The sequence below is a fragment of the Chanodichthys erythropterus genome, chromosome 9 (assembly GCF_024489055.1).
Source record: "Chanodichthys erythropterus isolate Z2021 chromosome 9, ASM2448905v1, whole genome shotgun sequence".
Taxonomy (NCBI): Eukaryota; Metazoa; Chordata; class Actinopteri; order Cypriniformes; family Xenocyprididae; genus Chanodichthys; species Chanodichthys erythropterus.
In genome coordinates, this window is record NC_090229.1 from 35,803,203 (window position 1) to 35,828,979 (window position 25,777).

A 25,777-nucleotide genomic window follows, 5' to 3' on the forward strand; every position below is an offset into this window, starting at 1 on the left:
AGAAAGTTTGAGTCTTAAATTAATCCATTATTTGTGTCTATATTTGTTCTTCATGCAAGTAAGTGCTAAATCTCTACTTTGACAAAGGTGCATTGTCGAGAACGACAGTAATTTAGCGCGATTTAAGGCAGCAGATTCTGCACGCAATCTATCATTTGCATGCTGCTTGTTTTACGGTCTATGGTGGATACAGTAATTTTTGACTGCAAATGATGAGGTAATTTGATTAAATGTACTGGATTTACGACATTTTGGAAGTTAGAAATACATGCTTGATTTTAATATTATTTTAAGGTAGAATTAAATGAACTACTCAGCATTTTGTTCACGTACCCCCTTTTGTCACCTCACGTACCCCCAGGGGTACGCGTACCCCAGTTTGGGAACCACTGCACTAGTTTATTTATAAATAAAATGGCTATTTTTTGCAAACACACTCATAATCATTACTTTTGCTGGTGCTTTGCGGCAAGCTTTATGCATGCGCTTGAGTGCGGAATATAGGCTATATATTATGCCTATATATATTAAAGGCTCATTATGGTTTAGTATCACCCTAGAACACTGTTGTAATTGGCATCCGATAGATGAGCAATAACACCTTCTAACGTCTATCAAAGATACCAGCTCAGTCACTGCTAAATCAAATCTAAGTTTGAATTAGTCAAGGGCCAATTGTCAGGCCAATTCTGAGATAGAGCTCAAATTTGATTATGGGATGCAAGGTAGGGGGTACCACCACCTGAGCCCACCAGTTGCTCCTGGCGACCAGTAGAGACAGGAAAAGGGGGGGGGGGGGGATGGGGGGAGACACGGGGGTGGGAAGTCTAAATATAATTACTCTGATTCATTGTCCAACAACATTAAGTCATTCATCTGAACATTTCAGGCAATTGGTTGCACACTCTTAAAGGGGGACTGCTTTTTGTGGAGCAGTGTACTAGAGAATTATCCCTGTTGGGGGTCCTCTTTAAAAGAATAGACTGATGTTGTCAAAAAGCACATACTATCACCATATGCTAATTGTGACTCTTTACTAATGGTAAGCTGAGGTGAGATATTCACATTTACAAAACAAATGACGACTGCTTCGTATTCAAATGATAATTGGATTAATTTCCGTTCAATAATAATGCATTTGACTTGCCCTTAGGGATTTGAAAGGCACCAACTGGTTTCCTGTAAAAGATGAACCAGGACTTGATGATTGTTCAAAAAAAGGTCAAATTTCCATGAAATCCTGCCACCTGCTGAAGAAGACATTTACACTATTGTTTTGAAATGTGAGTAAATCTTAAGAAACAATGCATGCCCTACATCCCATTGAGTCACTTTGGTAAAAAGAACCTAAAAAAAAGAAAATGTAATTGAAAAGTAAAAGTCAGAAAATTAAAAAAAAAAAAAAAAAAATTTAATTCTTCTGAAAAGTCTCCCAAACTTCTATGGCTGTGAAAAAGCATTTCAGAGAAGAAACCACTTTGGTGAAACTGGTATGCTCTTTTCTGACACGTTTTTAATAGCAAGTAGAGTGCAATCATAACCCAGGTTTCCTCTGGTCTAGTTCTGCTGTAGTAACTCCGCCCATCACTACCATTAACTCTGCTAATAAAGGAGAGCGAGAAAGAGGCCTGTAGCAGCAGGTTTTTGGGCTGGTATCCATGGTGACCTCAGTAGGGTCTAGTTAAGGTATTTCCTGCTTCGCATGTGTCTAACAGGCTCTTAATCCTGACAGGAACAGGGGCCAGGGAGGGATCAACTTTCCCCACCAAAACACAGCAGAAAAGAATGAGGGAAGAGACAAGAAGATGAGCTAGTCTAGTCTTATTTAGACAGGAAAAGAAGCTTAAAAAGAGGGCGAGTTTTCAAAGTTAGATTACTTTTAAAAGTCTATTTCTATATACTTATATAAAATATGAAATATGAAATCTTGACTACAAAAAGCTATTACACATTTGCACCCACACTGTTCGAGACCTTAATTGACCTTTTGTGACAACATGCCCCAATAGCTGGCACTATATGGGGTAAGTTGTCACCATGAAATCCTGCTATTCATGAAACCATCATTGTAGAAGGTAACATACAAAACATTGTTTTAGCGAATAAATACTGTAATTAATCAATTTTTATTAATTTTATTTAACTTGTTCCCAAACTGACATTTACAGAAAATACAGAACAGTTTTAACCATTATATTTTCAATCAATATGATAGCATTTAAAGACACTAACTTCTACCCTAAATAAGCACAGCCTCACTTGACCTCCGTTTCAGTGAGCCAGAAATATTTCACATTATACTTGATGAATTCATATTACAGATACACAACTGTTCATAAGTTCATGACAATGAGGTTGTAATTTCCTCTTGGAGTTTTGCATTGAGCAGAACAGATGCCGAAAACATTTTGCACCAGTCACCAGAGAAGCTGTTTATTGTGAGGTATCAAGTGAGAGTATTCCGCAATAATCACACTGGGAGAAAATTATACAGCTGCTTTACGATTTATAGTCATTAATCGACATGCTTCCTTCCAGGATATTAAATAGTGGCATGTTACCAAGCCATCAGTCACTTCAAAGCACAAAACACCATGCAATACAAGCTGAGGACATGCACCGGTGTGCAAGCTATAGAGTCCAGATGTTGTCTGGCACAACTACTGCACTGGAAAAAAATATGAAGAAACACATATTTGGTGTACAGGTTGTTAAAAATTAAAAAATGAAATGAAAAAAATGAAAGCCAAAAAGTTAAATGCCAGTGTGTTGGCGAGTATATGAAACTGTCAATCGTCGTTTGGCTGGTAACATTTTTTATGAATTCTAACAATGCAAAATTGTGAGAACATAAACGTGAACAACACTCAAACTGTTTTTGGAACGGTAATGTTACAGAAGGAATGTATGAACAGAAACGTTAAAATATTGATTCGGCTTGGAGTGAACGAATAGATTTTTTCCCCCCATTTTTAAGACCTGTATAACAGTAATATAGCCGGTTCCGGTGCTACCGGTAATATGCATCCAGAATCATATTTCTATGCTCTTATGTCACATTATAAGATTTGTATAGTAACTTGTTGCAGCAAAAAAATGTTTGGAATTTCACAAATATGGAAAATATGAATCCTGACGGCTGTGTCTTCTCAATTCACATTATAAGTGAAACTCACCAAATTCAAACCAGCACCTGAGAAGGAGTTTGTGTGGATCTCATATAGTGAGAATCATCGTATCATTAGCCCCATGAATGTTTGGAGTTTGTTTAACAGACATGTGTAAGTATGCAGCACTTGCAGACCACACATTTATAGCTCAGCAGTTATATTATGATTAATTAAACAGCCCTAATTATAACTCAACTAACTTGAAGAAAAAAATGCACCCTGCTATGTCAACTCCTCATGGAACCTCAAGGCTCTTAATCTTTCAGAGTCTCTGACCAGATTAGGATGGATTAGTCCATTTTTTTTGGGAAAGCAAACCAGCTGGAATAGCCATTGCATTATTCTTTCCTGCTGCAAGCCATTCGGAAAAAAATGATTGACATGCCTGAAAATCAAGTTAATTATGGTAAGTCATGAAAGGGAATTTTTTTGGCAAAGGACAAAATAAAAGGTAAGCGAGTGAGACTCGGGAATGGAAGAGGGGTCTTTCAGAGAGAGACTGGATACAGGAGAGGAAGCAATACAAGAAGAGAATGACCACAGGGATTTCCTTTCATAAGAGAGAGAGAGCGATGGTCAAGTACAGAGAGGAGGAAAAGATGGAAGTAGAAAGATAGAGCCAGAGCAAATGCAAATAAATATATAAAAAATTTCAGACACAGACCAACCCTTTATTTCAGTGATCTGTGGGTGAGATATATAGGAGGTTTAGTCACAGTAACAGACTGGAATGTGCACCGTCACAAAGAATAACACACAAAGAAAGTGGAATGTGACTAGTAAGGGCATTGTTTACACCTGGCTCGTTCGGAGTGTTTTTTTTTTTCTCTCTCGGTTTGTTTCTAGTGCATTTTCTCCCATTTAGGCATATATGAAAATGGTAATCGCATTCATATCTGCACCAAAACAAACGGCCCGAGATCATCTGAGCAAGTTGGTCTCGGATTGAAAACAATCTCTGGGGTGGTTCGGTTGAGGTGAGAAAGCAAAGGACCAATGAACCAAGCGGTATTGTAATTCATAATGGGAATATAAAAAGGCAGCAGAGTTTGATTTTGTGAGTGAGAACATTAGTTAATGCAGTTGAAAACCAAAGAGTGCCTCTTCATCTTAAAATGTTGTGTAATTTCACTTCTCCATGCATTGCAAGAATGCAGTCCCAATGAATCCTTAATTCCTGCTCTAACTGCATATATATATATATATATATATAAAAATAATAATAATATATAATAATAATAATAATAATAATAAATATATATATATTATATATATATATATATATATATATATATATATATATATATATATATATATATATATATATATATATATATATATATATATTAAATTTAAAATAAAAAAATATAATTACTAGGGTTTGGTATTGACAATTTTCATGATTCGATTTGATTACTATTCACATGCTTTCGATTCGATATCGATTATTTTGGATGTAATATTTCAGTTACAGTACATGGCAAATTTTCTAGAGGAAAAAAAAAATCTCTCAACTAATTCTGAAAACTATACATGGGAGTCAGTTGGTACTTCATTACTATAATATTGAAGGTTAAATTTACTTTTTTTATATATATACAAACACTTAAATTACACTCAATGATGTTTTTATTATAAATAAAGTTTAGAATTAAATAATCATATTTCTACTCCAATTAGTTTTTTTGAAATATAAACATTTAAATCGTGGCTGTCATAAATGTTAAAGAGCATTAAAAATTATAATGAATATGTAATGGTGCATAGCTATATTTATCAGAATGTTTCTTTCTAGAGTTCACTTTTCTAGCTGACTAACGTGTTTATGGACACTGAATATGTTTTTCTGAGGTAAATGTGACTTTACGTGACATTGTTTACAAGTTGTTTTATTGACGTCTACTGCTAAATCGCCATCACCTGCTTTCAAATGGAGCGGCATTTAATAGACAGAACCGTAGTGATCTGTCACGTCACATTAAACAGCGCCAAAACGGTATTTATTTTTGGAATCTCATAATAAGATGGATGTCATTTGAAACCTGAGACTTTGCTTCATATCAAAAGTAACAAAGTACAAAGATTACTGATTTATTGGATAGGAAGCGCTACATATTCTGCTCATTCATCAACTGAAAACAGACTACACTAATCGATTCTTGGGATTTAAGAATTGATATCGGTTTGTAAAAATGAGAATCGATTAAAATCGAGAAATCAATATTTTTTACCCAGCCCTAATAATTATATAAAATGTATCAGTTAGAGCGAGAGGGTTACATTCGTATAAGTGTTTGCATGCGTCTCGAATAAGCCACAATAAGCTTGACAGAGAAAACTCTGACCAATAAGAGGACAGTTTTACTCACATGTGACTTGCATAAACACATTTTGGTACTGTTGACTTAGAAATCTTGGCTTGTGAAAGTAAACCAAACCAAAAAGAAAATTCACCACTAACAAATTAAGTCCCTGTTTCAGAACAAAGCTAATGATCTACAGGTCTGAAAATGGCCTAAGTTCATTTTGTGACCAAATTAGATTACTCTGACTAGCAGTCCATTACTTGTGATTAACGAAGGTGTTTGCTCAGTGTGACACCAAAAGAAACCGAAGAATACACACACCTCTCCTACCATTAACCTGCCTTGTCTTATGCTAGCCTGCGTCAATTAAAGCCCACATCAGGACTTGGATGCTAATGGCATTTGTTCACAATGGCCACGCTTGTACAAACATAATCACTGCTTGCCTACACGCAAATGTGCCCATGTACACGCACATGGTCTGCAGCAGGGGCAGGAATGAGATCAGCGTGCCCTGCTGAATCACAGCCATTGTTTACCCCAAAGTATTCATCTTCTTCTAGACAGTCAGCGTGTTTTACAGAGAGTAAGAGTGATGTGGCAAGAATAAGAAAAGTACCATACATTAAAGTGCATCAATAGACATTAGCCATGAAAAACAGATTGAAACGCATATTAACAATATGTTTCTATGTGCTTCAAGTATTTAATGGGAATATTGGGAACACTATTGAGTGATAAGTAAACAATAAACTGTATTTTCAATATATTGATTCAAAACTGGTTAATTGAAGCGTGTTCCGCAAATGCACCTACAATACAAAAGTGTCACCGCCGTAGACTAGTCGACTACCAACTATCAAAAATAGTTTTTGTTAACTGAAATATAGCTGATGTAATATAAATTGGAAATATTACACAAGAAAATGTAGCGAACCAATTAGACTGAAATAAAATGTTGAATTTGAAGTAGGGCTGTGCAATATAGACAAAATAATCATATTGCGATTTTTTTAATGAATACTGCAATTGCGATTTTATTTGCGGTTTTGGCTATTGTTTTTGCTTTTTCAAGTATGCAAGAAGTGCATAACATTCCACATTAAATAACATAGTATAAACAGCTTGATAAACAGATGGCATCTTTTGGTATCTATTGTCGAGTGTTTGTATTAGTCTTCGGAAGCCGCCTTTACTGACGATGTACGCAGGCACCATGTCTTTGCATATTTGTTAGGTGATCGCATCAGTAATTTCTTTGTGCCGTTTTGATCCTTTCTCATCAGGCGTGATGCTTGCAAATGCTTGAACAACGGATACTTGTTCAGTCGGTTCAGGCTGGCTTTGAGGTGTGCTTTTGTTAGTTTGGACTTTGTCGACATGCATTGATCATACAGTTTTATGGCGCCGTTTTAAGTGCTGGAACAGGTTTGTTGTATTGCTCCGTTTCGTTGCAATAATCTCACAGGTCTTGCAAATGACCTTGCTCTCGGACACATCCTCTCTCCTGAATCCAAAATACTCCAAAATATTCTGAATTAAAATATAAATAAATTAATAAAATAAAATGTGATTTAGAAATTGCATGTGCTCAATGTTTTGCAATTGCGATTAACTGCACAGCCCTAATTTGAAGTACTAAAAATATTAAAACTGAAATACAAATACACTAAATAGCTAAACTGAAATACAAAATAATAATAATAAAAATGACAAAAGCCCATGACAAAATTGCTAAAACTAAAATTTACTGAAACTATAAAAATAAAAGCTCATTCAAAAAAACGTATAAATACTATAATATATAAATAATACTAAATTTAATATTTTACCATCATCAACAATAGATGGTTAATGTTGGCTTTGATTAATTATATAAAAAAGGCATGAAGTATCAAATTATGCAAAGGAAAAAGAAACTCGGCCCAACTAAAGACTTTTTCTAGTCGTTCATTTAAGCCATTAGTCAACTTATCACACATATATAATAATTTAATTACTTTAATACATACTGAGGAGGCTCTATAATGAGCCTTTAATATATGTATAAGTAATACATCACCTATTCCACGCTCAAGTGCACAAATAACACTTGCTGCACAGCTCCGGCAAAACGAATGATTATAAATGTGTTTGTAAAAGACAGCAAGGAGACATTTCAATTATTTAATAATAAATAATTGTTTTCATACAATGTTTTCTGAGTCAGTGTCAGCTGCAAAGATGAAGTTGATGATGCTGACAACGCACCTTTCATACGGATTGCATAATCAGAATAATTGTTTTCAATTTTAACTGGTTTCATTGAGGCAAGTAGCCTATACGCTGAATTTCGGTTCATTTTTGTGACATATTCCATTAATAATATTCAATTCAATTTCAATTCACATTTATTTTTAAGATGCATATCATTTCGAAGCAGCTTTACAGAGAATGCATGTCAATGTTACAATTTAGAGAATCTGATATCGGAGGTGACGGTCCAATGTATGTGGTTTCAGAAATGTACATATAATCATGCAGTTAGCAGTTAATAATTTAGGCAATTTAATTTGCAATCACTGTTAGCAGTTTAATTTTAAGGTAGAAGCAATGAGCTCCTGGAAATAATGAATGACAATAATTAGGATATATAGAATAATAATAGAATAAAAATAGCTCACATTTATCTAGGTTAGAGCGAGCGGCTATGTAAAGTTGCTATGATGATTTGACCGACATACTGTAATATGAAAGAGTTTACTTTTTAATAAAATTAATCAATAATCAAATTTTGGTCGACTAAGTCTCTTCTCAACGACTAACGCTTAGTTGACTATTAGGTGGCAGCACTATAAGAAACTTTTTTTTTTGCGCTTTCAATTAAATATTTTGGGCCTTTTAAAAAAAGTGTCTTCTGATCCCAAAGTATTTAACAGGGTTTAAAGTTAAAATGCTGCTTAAGGAAGTTCTGTTGTTTGTGCAGGTTGTATTCCCACCTTGGGAAAAAACAAATGTAACCAAATGCTGGAGTGTCAGTCACTCATCAACAGCTGAAACTATCATTTACTCCACAGGAGGCCTGAGGGGAGAGAGGGAAAATGCTCTCTGTCCTGACAGGAGGAAGAAGGGAGAGGAGGAGTGGAGGAAATGCGTAGAGGGTATCAGCACGCTTGGCCATTTGGCTGTCAAGCATTAAGTGGGTAAAAGGTAATTCATCACATTCTGGTTCGGTCTTCCTGCCTTCATTATAGTCACAACAAAATCTTTTAGGGAAGTGTTGAAACGAATAGCAAGAAGCCGAAATCAAGGGGGGGAAATAAAACTTATTAAAAGCCCCCACTTTGTTACACCAGCAGTGCTTCAACGGGGTTAGACTTGGATCAACTAGGCACACTGTTACCAACATTTTCGTGCACTGCAAGTGTTCATGAAGAGTACTACCCACAGGTCTACGCTTCACAGCTCTGCACTCAAGCACAAGAAAACGTGCTTCGTTTTCCCAGAAACTTGATCTCCACTGTGGAATTGCACCACAGGGCGGAGTACTTTCTGTGTCTTCTTTTAAAAGCAGTAATTTATAGCGTCTCAGGTAGTCAACTCTTCCCTTTACAACAAACACCTTTTCATTACAAAAGGAGGATGGTGAGACAACGGAGAGGGAGAAAGAGAGAGAGAGGGAAGAGAGAAGCAAGATATTTTTGCATAGCCGCAGGGTACAGATGGCAGCTATTTCACACCTCCAACTCTGGGGCAAATTCAAACCTACCATGTTTATTTAAAGCCTCCGCAGCCGGCCAGAGCAGAAGTGACCACTCATTTTATGATGGTGGTAACTGTAACACAAAGCATTCAGAAGTCTCTCGGGAACACTGTATTTCCGAAATCCAAAAGACGATGATGCCGCTACGGAAGCACGTTTGGGCCTGTGAGAGCCAGAGGCACTCGCTCTGCTGGAATCTTGCCAAAGGACACATTTTTCAGGGTTTTATTTCAGCTGGTGTTTTTTTTTTTTTTTTTTTCAACCCGTTTGCCTTTTTTACTCTCCGTCTATGACTTGAGTGCATGAAAGTCCTTAGGGTTTTCAATGGCTATTTTGGATACGAGGTGGAAATGGAGAACAAATGGTATCCAAGTGTAAACTTCCACAGCTCGGAGTAGAATGTTTCCCCCACGGCATACAACTGACATACAGCATATTGCAGATATGAATTTGGTTTGAGAATGTGCATATAGTCATACGATACGGCATAGCCATACAATCACTGTACAATACTGACACACATCAAAGCATTTTAATGTGGACATATTGTGGAAAACATTATTTTACTTGCTTTTCAGAATAATAATAATAAAAACAACATGAAGAAGAAAGGTGTTTGACATACTTGGCATAGTTTCCTGAATATAAGCTTAAAAATAAGCCATTGAGATATCTTAATGATGATTACTTACATGAACAAATCTTAATTTTACTAATGCAAAATAACAAACAGCCTTTTTAATTCAGGCTCAGACAGAGAGTGGGAAATAATCACACCTGTTTTTGTTGGAAAGAAAGCTTAAGCGACATTAAGTGGAATAAAGTGCTAAAATAGAGAGAGAGAAAAAAAAGCTGCCATAAAAGTGTAGGATATGGCCAACTATTAAAAACTATTTTAGGGACCTTAATTGCAAAGTGTCTGAGACAGGGTTTATTGTTAACGCATCTTGAGACATGATCCAACAAGGGGACTACAAAAAGACTTACTCTCCTCTTGGGTGGCTGGTCTGCCCTGGGACTGAAGAGCCTGAGTTAGGAGTACTGAGATCAGCAGCAACATGGTCTTCATCATCATCATCATCATTATCATCAAAGATTCTCTACATCTGAACTCTGCATCCAGCCCAGCTCTCCATAAAAACAGCTAGGACATCAGCACTGTGTGTGAGATGAAAAGAGAAAACCAGAAGGCAAAACAATTAAGAATAGATGCAGAATAGAAGAATTAAGATTCTAAATATTAAAGACAACATGAACCTTTCGTAATGTGGCATTTATAAATTATTTAGCTGGAAATAACATTTGAATTTGACTGGATTGTGAAACAAGGGCTATTATATTATTGGTTCATATTTTTCTCCCCCCACCAGACCATTTTCATTTCAGAAGCACAAAAACATACTAAACTGATTTTTAAAATTATGATAACCTTCTCTTTAGAGTAACTGGAACTGAGGAATTGTACACATTAAAGGATTAGTTAAATCCAGAATGAAAATTTCCTGATAATTTACTCACGCCCATGTCATCCAAGATGTTCATGTCTTTCTTTCTTCAGTCGAAAAGAAATTAAGGTTTTCGAGGAAAACATTCAAGGACTTTTCTCCATATAATGGAGTTCAATGGGCAACAACATGTTAAAGGTCCAAATGTCAGTTTCGGTGCAGCTTCAAAGAGCTCTACACGATCCCAGATGAGGAATAAGAGTCTTATCTAGCGAAACGGTCGGTCATTTTCTAAAAAAAAAAAATGTTTAATTTATATACTTTTTAAATGTTCTTCTTCCACTGCTCTGCGATGCGCGTCCACAACTTCACGCATTATGTAATCACGTTGGAAAGGTCATGCGTGACGTAGGCAGAAAAACTAAAACTCCATCTCATTTTCTTCTCCAACTTCAAAATCGTCCGACATCGCTGTTTTCCTTTTTTTTTTCTTTTTTTTTTTTTTAAACTAAGGCATTTGACTTAGTCTTTGTTTGTACGCTTTGTAAACACTTTCCAATGTGATTACGTAATGCGTGGCACATCACAAAGTAGAGCAGGCAGTGCAAGACAAGGATTTGTGGTTAAAAAGTATATAAAATTTGTATTTTTTTTAGAAAATGACCAATTGTTTCATTAGATAAGACTCTTATTTCTCGTCTGGGATCATGTAGAGTAAACTGACATTTGGACATTCAAACTGTTGATCCCAGTGAAGTCCACTATATGAAAAAAATCCTGGAATGTTTTCCTCAAAAACTTCTTTTCGACAAATTAAAGAAAGACATGAGATCTTGGATGACATGGTAAATTATCAGGAAATTTTAATTCTTGAGTGAACTAATCCTTTAATATCAGGTACACGACTGACAAAATGAAACATATGGCTTAGTTTTACTTGTAGACAAATACACTCAGTAGAGTCACAGAAACCCCTTTGATGCTTGAGCAGCACAAATCAAAGTTTCTTATAAACAGCTTGATAAAACTCTCCATCCATTTTAGATGTAACCATGAAGCAGACGAAAACATAACTTTGCTGTATAAGGTCAATACTGGAACAGCACGTCCTTTAAGAACTCAAGGATTTTAACCACAGACTTTTCCACTACAACATTGTCTTGCATCAACAAAATGACTTTGAACAGTAAGCTAACGTGGCACTTTTTTAAATTTTAGTTATATTAATGTTCTGAAGACAATGCAAATGTAGAAATTAGATTGCATAAACCTTGACATACATATTTTATAGTGGAAAGAACAGTTTTCGTGAGGTCACTCCATCTGTTTGCTCTTACAAACACATGCAGTAAAACACACAGAGACACAAACGCACTCCTCCAACCCTTCACAGATATCTGTCAACTCTGTGCTGGTTTAGACCCCAGCATGACCCCTACATGCCATTTGTCCTGCTAGCCATCGGAACTCCTCGTTCAAACATCATTTACACTTTTCAACACACACCCCACTATGAGCGGATTGGTCTGAAAAGAGCAGCGTTTCACAATTCATCAGGCAGATGTTTCTCCTTCAGAATGTTTAGCTCTGGTAACTTGCCTTCGGGATTTTGCCTCTAATTCACAAATGTAAATTAGTGGGGAAAAAAGTCTTAATATGAAGCTAAAGTTAATATGAACCCTAGACTTTCTAAATTAAAGGGGTGGTTGTTTATGATTTCACTTTTTTAACTTATGTTAGTGTGTAATGTTGTTGTTTGATGATAAACAACATCTGCAAAGTTACAACGCTCAAAGTTCAATGCAAAGGGAGATATTTTCTTTTACAGAAATCTCCGTTTAAGGACTACAATAAATGGCTGGTAGTGACTACAACAAGCTTCTTACCAGGTATTTGCAGCTATTCAACATTGACACAAGAAAAGAAAAAAAAGGTCAGGAAATATCCTGGTGAGTCAGAGATGTCGTGAATGGTTTTGAATTCTCTAGACAGATCAAAGTTTGAATAAGCGAATAAGAAAAATTTGAATAAGATCCAATCAATAAATGTGAATAGGATCCAATCAAAAAATTTGAATAAGATCCAGTTTGAATAAGCGTCATGCCTATTCAAACTGGACACACGACATTACATTTTTAAGCCAAGTGCATTTTGAATGTAACTTCTGTTAATATTTAGGATTAAACCGAAACTGAATCACTCTTTAGCTTACAGTTACACCTATATTATTTCTTGTTAGGACAGTTCTAGCACCCCTGCAAAAAAAGGTAATGCCCTTGAGATAAATATTTTATTGAACAATGCAATGAGATGTCTATCACCTTCACAACTGCTCTGATAAGGACAAGAAATTTGGACAAACACCAAGAGATGAGATTTGATACACATAAAATCGTTCCCATCGAGTTTGGGTTGGTTTCATTTTTCAAGCTATGTCTGCAGATGGTACAAGCCAGAAGAACGGACGATTGGAGAGACAGGCGAACGGTCAGAGGTGTCGGACTCTGAGCTGGTGGCAATCCCCTGCCAGACACCGCAAAACACACTTACAACATACCAATAATCATCCCCAGAACCAAAACCAACATAAAAAGCTTCCGCACACATCAGACTATGTGGAAAAGCAAGAAAACAAAAACCTACTAATGTGAATCTGTTCTGAGCTCCAGTAATATACTGAAGTGTAACACAATATGCATTGCAAACAAAAGCAGGACGCTTCCATTATAATCAAGGTGACATGGTGTAAATAAGAGATTAAGGCACCATCTAATTGTAGTAATGTAAACACCACATTATTTGAAGAAGACCGCTCTTAGCTTGTTTTGGATGTGTAACAGAATATTGCATGCACACAAAACTCAATATTGTATTACAGTATCAAGAGAAATTTCATATATTTCTAATTTATTTAATCATAATTTCTCTACAGTTTTTTTTCAAAATTAATTCATGAAGTACTACAAACACAGTCCATGGTCCCATGATCAGGGCAGGTGAGCTAAGAGGAACTGATACTGTGAAAAGCTATGATTTGCAATTAATATCTTTACAGCTTCAGAACACAACACATGTTAGCTAAACCTTAGTTGATTTTACTCTTTAAAATTCTTGCTAGTTCTTTTTTGGAGCCACGAAATAGTGCTCATGCCCTGATATATTCATGTGGGCAACACATGTTGACACTCTTCATGGCAATTTCTATATCCATAAAATGTGTAAAAAATCTTTGCTTATTTTTTCTTCTAAGTGTAGTCTTTTTATTGATGCAACAGGTCGAGTTTACTTGGCTGAAACGACTAATGTACCCTGAACTAGTTTTAACTGTTAACACATTTAATTAATATGTTTTTGGGGAAACACAAAGGTAGTTTATGGAAGGGGGAAGAAAATCACAAGGCAGAAGGCTTAGTTTATGACCAAATTACTTGGCTGAGATTACGCTGATGTAAATGTTTGAACATTTTTTTTAAACTAGTTCCTCTGTTTACGTGAACTATTTCTAAGTAAAACAAACAGCAGAACAAACATTCAGCTGATTATATTTAACGTCTTTCCACAGTGTTCACTTTGAGAGGGAAAGTTATGCAGACAGCCAAGAGAGAGTTCATGGAATAAAAAGAAATAGACCAAGTCAAGTGGAAAGAGAAGTTAGTACCCTAATTAATGAACCCCAGCATGTTTTTCTCTCCCTCTGATCATTGGAGGGGAACATGGCGAGAGCGTAGAGCAGGCCCAGCTCATTACCGCTGCCTACTACTGGAGCAGAACATTCCAGAGAACAGCATTGGTTTGTGTCGGAGACGGGACGCCTGACCTCACTCATTCCAGTGCCGGTGGGAGCCAGAGCCATAGTCGGCCCACCAAACCAAGGCTACTAAGACCAGGCTGATGAACTTAACCTACAAAACTCTTTACTGTTCACTCTTTTCCATCTTGATTTGTCCTATATCTCTTTTCTTCCAAATCTCCTCTAAATCCAGCCTATGGTCTCCTCCTTTCTGGACTGTTCTTGAAAAAAACAAAATCCCGGACGAGCCCCCACTGAAACTGAATCCGGTGAGGATAAGGACATCATATTATACCCTAACCTTTCATACCCAATTTTTCAGACAACTAAAGGCCTGTTCACACCGGGATGAATTTTTTGAAAAACGCCTCTGGTTGTTTTTTTTTATTTGACGCGCCGCGTTAAAAACTGGCCGACCAATGAGATTGGTGCTTTTGTTCACGTGCCTGGAGCTGCTGAAGTTACAGTAAAACACGACTTGGTGGCGCTCAAGCACAAAACGGTCTTGCTGAGCACATAAGACGTCGAAGAGAAAGTAAGTAGACGAGGAAGACCCTACAAACTATCCCTGTGTCTCAAACAGCTCCCTAGCTTCCTTGGTCGTGTATCAGTATACCATTTAAATGAATGTGGCCGACTCCCTGATCAGTGCCCTGACTAGTGAACTAGGGAGCTGATTGAGATGCACGCTATGGGTGCTCTGCCAGTTCTTGGCTGTATTTTTGACTTTTTTTTTTCTTTTACATTCAGGAAATATAGTTGAGAATGTCCATTTCATAAATTTTTATTTGCACTACTGTTTCTGACTACCATCTCTCATATATGCCATTTAAAATCTGCATTTTTATCTTCTTTAACTTTACTAATATCATGTTTATTTGCACTACCGTTTCTGACTACCATCTCTCATATATATGCCATTTAATATCTGCATTTTTGTCTTCTTTAACTTTATTAATATCATAAATATGTTTATTTGCACTACCGTTAAGCACAAGCGCCACATACTGTCAAGGAGTGAATTTGCACGTTCACTCTGCGCATCGCCCGTGAAAATCGCTTGGGTGTGAACACAAAAAACGTCTTGAAAAACGCTGGCGATAAACGCGTGCGATATTCGTCCCGGTGTGTACAGGCCTTAAGGCAGCCATTTTGTTTTGTCACAGATGTGTTGACGTAAACAAAATAAAGCATCTCTCCATTCTGAGACCTAAACTCCTCCTAAAGTTTCATGCTAAAGCTCTCAGACAGTTGTGTAATAGTAACTTTCCTTTTAAAAGTGCTGGGCGATAGTTTACTGTGCCAGCCCAGCCCTGCCAGCCCAGTAAATTAGAGGGCAAAGAATTCCTCTTCTCTCCAAACTCTCAACAGCATACTTCCACCGGAAGAACACCCACAGCACAGCACGTCTTTTCTCCTTCATCCATTTGCTTCCTTTCATTTTCAAACAACAGGGCATTTCACTGTAAAGCGTTCACTATAAGATCACCACAACAAACCAAAACGAGTGTTTGTGACCGTATGTGAAACATGAAGGCAAATCACTATACTCAGTAAATTCTGAAGCAAATACCTCCATTATTATCCAGTATGCCACAGTAAACAAGCTTACTGATTTTGATGCAATGCAACTCAAACTGTCAATGCCCCTCTATTAAAATACTTACGATGCTTTACAGTATATTCTAACTTGATGAACCGGTGACCTGTCTGGAGCGGGTAACAGTAAAATCACTGGTCAGATCCTGAGGGACGAGCAGCCATAATGATTTCCCCTCTAATTTAAGTAATTGATGTAATTATGGACTTAAACAACTACATTTTCACAAGGTCGGTTACAGTTCTCAAGTATTTCAATGGTTGAATAAGACTTAAGAAATCTAGCAAAAAAAAAGAAAACTTTCAAAAGGAAAGCTCTAAAACTGCTGCATGAATAAATAGACTGGACATCTCGGACAAATTTCCTTATCAGCACTGAGTTCCAAGATTCAAATGAAATTCCAGAAATGTATCTAAAGTAGAAATCTTAAAAAATAAATACATTTAAAAAAATAAACCCTCAAGCTATGATATGGGTCTTGCACAAACTGCCTGAAAAAGTTAATATCTAATTGACTGTATTTTGCTCACATTTCTGCACTGACTTGCAACAAGTCTGAGTCAAGTCTGCACATGCAGTCGCCAGCCAGCATGTCGCCATTCATAAACCGCTCTGCTTTTCCATCATGTTCTTCACACCGGTGAAAAGGTGGAAACTGTCCGTGAATGTCTTTGCTTGAAATTGCAATGGTCCCTTAACAGCAGGGCGAGTCTTTAAAAGCACAGCTATAAGAAAGGATGCAAGTAGCTGTATCTTTGATGTAAAGCTGATATCAGTGATTAGAAAGTTCTAGACTGTGCTGAAGAGTCCAAGAATGAAGAGGGGGATGACTTTTGCAGTACTCTGAAATTATCTAGTGAGTGATGAGGAAGAAAAAGACACTGTGAGGTGGGTGCAGAATTATTTTGCTATGTTCAAAGGGACAGAATAAAAGCCCTATAGCACCACAAGTTTGTTGAATTAATTTCTGTGATATCATACATTTCTTCAGCTGCCCAAATAAATATGCGTCTTTCAGCTAGAGAGCCCTTTTCTGACATTGAAATGCTGAAACGATTCCAGGATTTAATGCGCCTCATGTCTTTTTACAGGGATTTTAAATGAATCCTTCTGCGACAGTGCCATCCAAACTTGTACTACAGTAGGCTATAGTTTTCAGTATGTTTGCCTTTTTACTGTAGGAAGATAAACAACTGCAAGAATAAACCTGCCTTTCACATCAAGATAACAGGCATTTGTTTTGGCAAAGGGAAACTCGAGGATGGATGGCCAATAATGCAGGAAAACACTGATTTACAAAATAATAATTAAAAAATAAATAAATAAAACAGTGCAGGGGCAAAATGAAGAGTAACTGAAGGTCTCATCTCTAGGGGGGAAAAAAATCATTCATAACCAAGTAACCTAATAGCTCAGAGTTGTAACACATGCTGAACACAATAACACCTTTTCCACAGAAGCCACAAAGTGAAACAAAAGCTTTTGTTTCTACAGAACAGTTCCAATATCTTAAACTAAAGATGCTGAGATATGCCAATCGATTTTGAAAACATTATTTATTGGTACTGTGCTGAATGGCTTCAAATATGAGATGTTATGCGAGGGCGTGCGTGGCAGTACAGGCACGCGCATCAAGGCTCTCATATCATCAGATTTGGGGCCATTTGATGATGAAAGCTAATGAGATCTCACAGCGTATACGAAAACCGTGTGGAAAAAAACTAGTCTGGCTCAATAAAAGACATATTTAACATTTAAACAAACTGCCCAGTCAAAATGACAACGTCAAAATACATTTTACACAATGATTTAAAGAAGGTCCTCTTTTGTTTAAAAGAGATTACTTACAGATGAATAAAATTAAAATGATTCAAGTCACGTTGCAAGATGGTGTGTAGACAAGGAGAGAAAAGAAAACGAAATAAACAGCCTAAATCTGGACACTTATTGTAACTGTCATTAAGTAGCTAACTCTTCCCAACATGCAAGTGTTTTATACTGTTACTACTGTATACTAATGTTTTTATAAAAACGCAAATAATCTTATTCAAATTCAATAAAACAGCAAATGTTGTGTATTTTATTACAGACGTACATGCTAGAGTCCATTAACAGCGTTAACATTACTCACCTTTTTCTTTCTGATCAAATCCTTTCTGAAAAGAGTCAATCCCAGATCAGATTCAGAAGTTCAAAATACAGCCTCCCAAAAATATTCAATGGACGAAACTCCACATTTCTTCCTCGGTTGTAAGTTTAGCCTTTTTGGTTCTCGTTAAACCACACGATGTTGCTCCGTTTTTCCTTCGACTCGTCTGATAATCGTTTGAAATCAGTGAAAATATTCAGCGTATCGAGACGCGTGCTCGTCCTAAAGATCGCGTGAAGATGATTTCTTTAAGTAACATAACGTTTAAGACTCACTAATAACGCCAACAAGCCGATTTCCGACCTGTTTTTCTTCTGAAAATCCCACCCGTGCGGTTTTTGTTTGCGCTCGTGCGACAAGAAGGTAGAGGGGAAAACTTTTACCCCAGTCGCTACTTCGGTCGTCAGTCCTCTGAGAGTCAAAACTAACCTAAACGATAAACAGCGCTTTTACTTGAGTCGCAGTCCTCTGTATAAATTGGTCTAGCTTCGGGAAACTAACTTTACTTTTGAATATTTTAACTGGTTTGTGGATAGTCCGTATCGTCGGCCTCCCTCAGCACTACAGAAGATACGAGATTCCGCACTCATGGATGGAAGAGTGTGAGCAGAAAGACCTGACTCCCCCTCCATCACTAACACCTCAGGACTACCAAACAGCTCTCCCAGTGCATCCTGGGATTGTAGTTTCTGAGCCCCTCAAAAAACGAAAAACTCTAAAATTCTTTCCTCAAAAGAAATACAATAACTTCTCTTTTGAAATATTGAATTACATTACATTCTAAAAAAGGAGACACAAGAAAGTTACAGACTGGTTAAAGGATTAGTTCACTTTCAAATAAAATTTTCCTGAACATCTCAACCAAGATGTTCATGTCCTTCTTTCTTCAGTTGAAAAGAAATTAAGATTTTTAATGAAAACATTACAGGATTGTAACATTACAAATGATCGCATTCCAAGTGCTTCCACCAAAACCGCACTATTCTTCAAAACGCTTACGCTGTATGTCCTACGCCTTCCCTATTCTACTTATCGAATGAACGCGTCGCCAGTTAATTTTTTTCCGTAAGTAGAATAGGGAAGACGTAAGACATACAACAAAGTGTTTTGAATACGGAAAGCGAAAGCACGCGCAAGGCGATCATTTGTGTTTATAAAGCATATACAGTTGTTGTTGTTTTTTTTAAAATGACTGATCGTTTCTCTAGATAAGACTCTTATTCCTAGTGTGGTATCGATTAAAGCCCTTTGAAGCTGCACTGAAACTGTAATTTTGACCATCAACTGTGGAGTCCATTGAAGTCCACTATATGGAGAAAAAAATTGTTTGACTGAAGAAAAAAGGACATAAACATCTTGGAAGACATGGTAAAATATCAGGAAAATTTTATTTGAAAGTGAACTAATCCTTTAAGGTAAATAAAAAAATAAATGTCCACGTTATGAAACAAAAACCCAACCCGTTAAAATAAATATGAAACATTTTAAACTCTTGAAAAATGTTATTAGATATAGACCTATGGAATGACTGATAAGTCTTGTTTCTTTATCCTCCTTAGATAAAGCTGTTCCGTTCACTCTTTATGTGTGTATGCATGTGTGACAACAATGTCCACACACCCCTAACACGGTTTGTGTTTGCATAGTGAAGATGACCACAACAAAGTCAAGAGTTTGCAAATGCATTATCTCAACAGCAGGAAAGGGTTCGATCCAGCTCCAGATAACATCTCCTCTTTTATTCAAACTTCAATTAGTTCAAGGGTACTATAGCATAGAAAACATCCGTGGGTCCTAAAGCCATCTGCTTACGTAGCAGCACAGTCATTGTTGGGGGCTGGGGGTTGTGTATGTGGGGTGTGCATTGTCCTGTCTCTGTAATGAGGGAGCCCAACTAATGTTCTATGCCTTATTGGGCTCAGGAGACAACATAACAGTTTTGTCCCATGGATTTTTGTGAGGTACTTGAGTAGTAGAGATACATTTGTCAAGCTGTATTAAAAGATATGATTAAAATAGAGCAAACATTTTGAAAGGCAAAGATAATATTGCATTAAAACAAACAAGTTAAATGTGACCTTTACCATTCTAAGAAACAACTAAACGGTTTCTTCTGAAATTTCAATTTGAGCATTGTTTATTTGTTTTTCACGGTTGTAAGGTTTCACCAGAGGGCTTGAGGTGACAGTTTTCTCTCTACTTAAACCTTTATTGACCCAATTTGCTTTCCAAACAACAGCAAAGTCCAAGAAGGAGACAGCAGACGCCTGTGTGACACAACATTTATGTTCCAATATGGCCTCAGGACTGATGTTTTTCTTTTCTTTTGAAATAACAGTTAACATTATTATTTTCCTGGTGACAGGGGAATGACTATATAGGCCTACCTCTACTCTACATTAGATCATCAAGTGGTTTAGTCATCCCCAATCCCACTTTTGAGACCAGATGCTGTTAAGAGCCAAAAGATACATTTCCTGAAATGAGGAAGTGTTCTTCTGAGCATATTTTCCACAATGGTGAAGCCTCTAGGAATAAATCTAACTAATTGTCTGCTAGCCCCCCTTCTTGTTCTTCAGGCAAGCAAGCAGGCAGCTGAATCTGAAAGGGTCCCATTGACCTACTAAAGGGGGCTTATCACCAAATACAGCAATGAATGGAGGTGGCAATGAGGTGTGAACCGGTCTCTGTGAGACTAATGAGGGGTAGACTGCAGGAAAGAAGTGGGGGAGGGGTGAAGACAGACGTAGATGACAGAGAGATGGAGAGAGAATGTGGTCAAAAGCACAAACTCATAAAGTATCACTCATACATAATATTATTTCTTTGGATAACTTGTCCTGCACCATTGGTGGTAAATGAATAATACCTTCAATCATCGTGGTGAGGGGAACAATGCTAACACTATGAGTGATCAGACGGTTTTTGCCAGATAGATGATAAAATGGATGGAAAAGTCTCTTAGGGAATTTTCTGTTTTCACACTTGGTTAAATTTCTTGGTCCGAACCAGAGTTTGATTGTTTCCCCCTCCCCCTGCTGGATTCTGTTCACACTTGTATTTTTTGGGTCAGTACCACTGTACTTTTGTGTTATTTAAACAGCAACTGTTTACACCATTGCTATGTAAAGACGATCCATTAGAAGGCATGTTGCTTTCATTACTCTTGGACTTTTTCTGATTTTTGAACTTTTTGTTTTGTTTCCAAAGCATCAACATAGGTCACAAGCATCTATCTGCCACAAATGTAATATAAAAGTTCCATAGAACTTATTTTTGAGTTTAAAGTGCTTAAACTGTAATTGTGTACTATAATATATATATATATATATATATATATATATATATATATATATATATATATATATATATATATATATATATATATATATATATATATACAGGGCCTGAAATTAACACCCGGGTAGATTTCAGCTGTGGCGGGTAAGACAGCCACTCCCACTAGCCAATTTGGCGGCTTGAATATAATTTCAGTTTACAGCCAAAGGATCGTCGAAGATCGTCGTAGCACAACATTACAATCCAATCACACAATTCGTTATTTACGAGCAGTTAGTGAAGGAGGGAGAGGAGGAATTGCACTAAATGACACACAACAGAAGTGCTCTCTCGCATGCGCTCTCTCTCTCTGTCGTGAGCAAGATCAGTTCTCATGCCTGAGTAGCCAAATACACGTGCACATAGATGTCTAAATGTCCATCGTGTGGAGTATCTCGCGTGAATACAGTCGGTTATGGCTTAAGTGGACGTAAACAGGTGAGTAATAACTGAATATGCGTCAGTTACGTCCATGCATTCAGCTGCCCAATTAAATAGGTCATTAATGTTAATCAAACAACAAAAGATGTTAAATAAATGTAGGCTATATGTGTATCTATAAACCTAGTGTATCTGAAAAAAAGATGATTTTTAATTTACTATTGTTTTTGTATATAGCCTAACACAAATAACTTATACAATTTCTCATATTAGCCCATGTTCATATTGTCCACCTCTTGCCCACCTGTACATACCAGCTGATATACAATGTAGTCTTGATTTAGGTGGTCAATCTGCATTTAAAAGTTTGAAAGGGTTTTAAATCTTCTAAATCAAGTAAAATGACTCGAAATAAAGTAATTTAAGCATAACAAAGTCAACTTTAATCATATAAAATGTAATTTACCAACATCAAAATTGTGGCCAGTGAAAATGCTGAGTGGCTAGTAAATTTGGAAAACCACTAGCACAGTGGCTGGTGAGCAAAAAAGTTAATTTCAAGCCCTGTATATGTATATACAAAAAAATAGTACCTCTGCATTTAGAACAGACTCTAACTTAGCTCTTAAAGGGATAGTTCACCCAAAAATGAAAATTTGATGTTTATCTGCTTACTCCCAGGGCATCCAAGATGTAGATGACTTTTTTTTTAACTGCAACCGCTGCCGTCTGTCAGTCAAATAATAGCAGTGATTGGGAACTTGAACAATAAGAGTCGAAAAAACTTCCATAGATAAATCCAAATTAAACCCTGCGGCTCGTGACGGAACATTGATGTCCTAAGACACGAAACGATCAGTTTGTGCGAGAAACCGAACAGTATTTATATAATTTTTTACCTCTAATACACCACTATGTCCAACTTCGTTCAGCTTCCGGCTAGTGAGGTCTGATCGCGCTCTGACAACGGAAGTGATGTCTCGCGCTCATTGAAGTATATGGGCGAGACATCACTTCCGTCATCACAATGTGTTTTTTGACTTCACTAACAGGAAGCTGAACGAAGTTGGACATAATGGTGTATTAGAGGTAAAAATTATATATAAATAATGTTCGGTTTCTCGCACAAACCGATCGTTTTGTGTCGTAGGACATTAATGTGTCGTCACGAGCCGCAGGTTTTAATTTTGATTTGTCTAAGCAAGTTTTATTTACTGTTATAGTTGAAGTTCCCATCTACTGCTATTATTTGACTGACAGACGGCAGCGGTTGCAGTTAAAAATCATAATTTGCATTCGACTGAAGAAAAAAAGTCAAAAGTAAGCAGATAAACATCAAATTTTCATTTTTGGGTGAACTATCCCTTTAATACAGGCATGCCCATGGATCGTTTGCTCAATGTCTGACACATAAGGCACACAAAATGGAAAACACTTTGGGAGTTTCAAAGTCGTCATCTGATTGGTTGAATTCTACAGGATGTGTCACATTCTTTAATGGTCCACCTGAAAACAAAGCCGTCGTGATGCCAAACCCCCTTATGGAAAAAGAAAACCATTTTGTTTACTACTGTGACATATCAGGATCAACTAAACGCTGGATTTCCAAAAGTTAGGGGTTAGGGTTAACGCTATTGTTGCAGTAAACTTTACAGACAACATTCTTGAATTAATAATGTATTAAATGCTCGTCAGTCTGTTTTCGTAGGGACATCGACATTATATTTTCATGACCTTAAACATGATGCAAAGCAAAATAAACTGTGATTGGTTGCTTTACATGTTGGTCAGACGTCCTCTTGGGCGGTCCTTGGCTAATGGAAGTTGTTATGGAGTCCAGACCTTCTGCTGCCAGTCTGCAGTGTAAACGTCCTGAATGTGCCCCGAACCACAGTGAAACTCTGCCCACTTGCCACCCACTCCCACAATATGCGATGATTCTGGAACATGTTGTAAAAATAATGCATCAAAACAAGTAATTTGCTGAACTGTACCAAAGCATACAAACTACAGACGAAATTACAGCTGCCTGTATTCTAGACTAGCAGGAGGTGTGCTTGTGGACTGGATCACTGAAAATGCATCTTAATACCAGGTGTAAACATGATCTCAGTCCTGCTTGTCAGGAACAGAGTTTGACCAAATCATAACAACATCAATAGCGGTTCACTTCTATGATTTAGGATGGTTGTTCACTTCAGCATGGAACCATACTGGAGTTCATCTGAACCTTACCCCGTAACTTGTGGGTGAGTTCAGAAGCAGCGTTCACATCCAAACTCTGACATCAAATGTGCAGTGTAAAAATAAGCTAAACTTTTCAGGAAAGTGGATCTTGAGGCCCAGAGTTGCCCACCCTTGATGTCAACGATTGAGGGTAGGTAAGACTTAGCTCAGTAAGTAATCACCCACAACACACTAGCGTTGTAGAGGCAAGTTTCGCAGAGGCAAATATCATTCACAACTTCTTCAGAAAAATGAAAAAATCTAGTTGTAGAAGTTAAAAGCTACTTATTGGGCAAAAGCAAGTCATGTTGTAACTTTACAACCTTTGTCATACTGCACACAAAATCAGAAGATATGTCTGGAAGTCATATTACAATGATCTAATTTTCATATCTGTCATATATATCTACTATCCCCATATGTGTCTTTGATGCTAAATATGAACTCATTGCAGCTTCATCTTTGATAAGGCATGTGTGTTCAACATTTGCCTGCTAAATAATGCTGGCATTTCTTCAACAGAATCTGCAAATCATCTTGACTGTCTAAAAGAGATGCTGTGTTTGAATGCAAATCCTCTCTCTTAAGTAAACTTGCTTCAAAGTGTGATCCCTTGTATTATAAAGAATGTTTTATAGCATCTTCTTTTGTACAAAGCTAGTCATTGTTCAGATTATTTATTGTGCATATCTTTGAGAACCTTTTGAATGGATTGTTTGCAGCTGTTTGACCAAAATCAATTGAGATTATTGATCACCAGCACCAGACAATCCATTTAAAAGTAAAAGCTTGTCTGTTCTCACCTCACAGCCTTTTCCTGTGATAAATACTGATGCTTTTTAATCAAAGAGCTTTACAAAGTCAGGGAGAGTGTTAAGGCCACAATATACTTCAAGCGAAATCGAAGAACAAACTGGCGTGACATAATTTCAAATAAAATCAGGCCAAAACCATTTGTTTGGTGTCCATTTCGGGAGTTAGAAACAGCTTGCCAAAGTGAAATTTCCGAAAAGGTTTGCTCTGGCTGGTAAGCACCTTCGAACTACCACTGGTTCATGGTGATTATGTAATAGGTAGGTGTGCACTAAAGCAAAGTCCCTTTAAGACAAGTCATTTCATTTGGTGGCCATCTTTGAAAAGCCTCTCGGGCATTCAAGTGCAGCTCCTATCTCTTTGAATGGGGAAACAAAAAATTCTCCAAAACTGTTCTCCAAGCTTTCGATTAAATTAAATATTTGAAATCACCAATGAAATCTGACAACAACTGTCTCTAAATTTTGTTTCTAAATGCTCCAATCATGACAAAAAATCTGTATTTTTTAGGCTGGATCAAGCTTATTCTGCAATATTGCATGCTGCACTTTCTCCCATCCAACAATACTAGTGATACCCCTATAGTCTTTGACTAAAGGCCCCGCTATACCTCAAGCAAAATTGAAGAACGAACTGGTGTAATGTCATTTAGAACAAAATCCAGCCAAAACGAAGTTTCGGGAGTTAGAAACAGCTTGCTAAAGTGAATTTTCTGAAAAAAGTTTGCTCCGGCTGGTAAACACATTCGAACCTCCACTGGTTTGTGGTGATTATGTAATAGGCAGGTGGGCTCTTAGGCTCCCCCTTCTATGAGGT

The 25,777-nt window shown here is 37.0% G+C and overlaps 1 protein-coding gene across 2 annotated transcripts in view; it reads right to left on the minus strand.

Moving 5' to 3' along the window:
• The window catches only part of LOC137027346 (fibroblast growth factor receptor 1-A-like), a 52,206-nt gene extending 33,411 nt beyond the window's left edge, over window positions 1-18,795 (minus strand). For both annotated transcript variants that reach the window (XM_067395457.1, XM_067395458.1), the window contains exons 1-2: window positions 18,185-18,795; window positions 10,206-10,376 (exon numbers count right to left, since the gene is read on the minus strand). In XM_067395457.1, coding sequence (XP_067251558.1) covers window positions 10,206-10,308 — 103 coding nt within the window. In that variant the 5' untranslated portion in view covers window positions 10,309-10,376; window positions 18,185-18,795. The remainder of the gene's footprint in view (window positions 1-10,205; window positions 10,377-18,184) is intronic.
• Window positions 18,796-25,777: the final 6,982 nt, after the last annotated feature.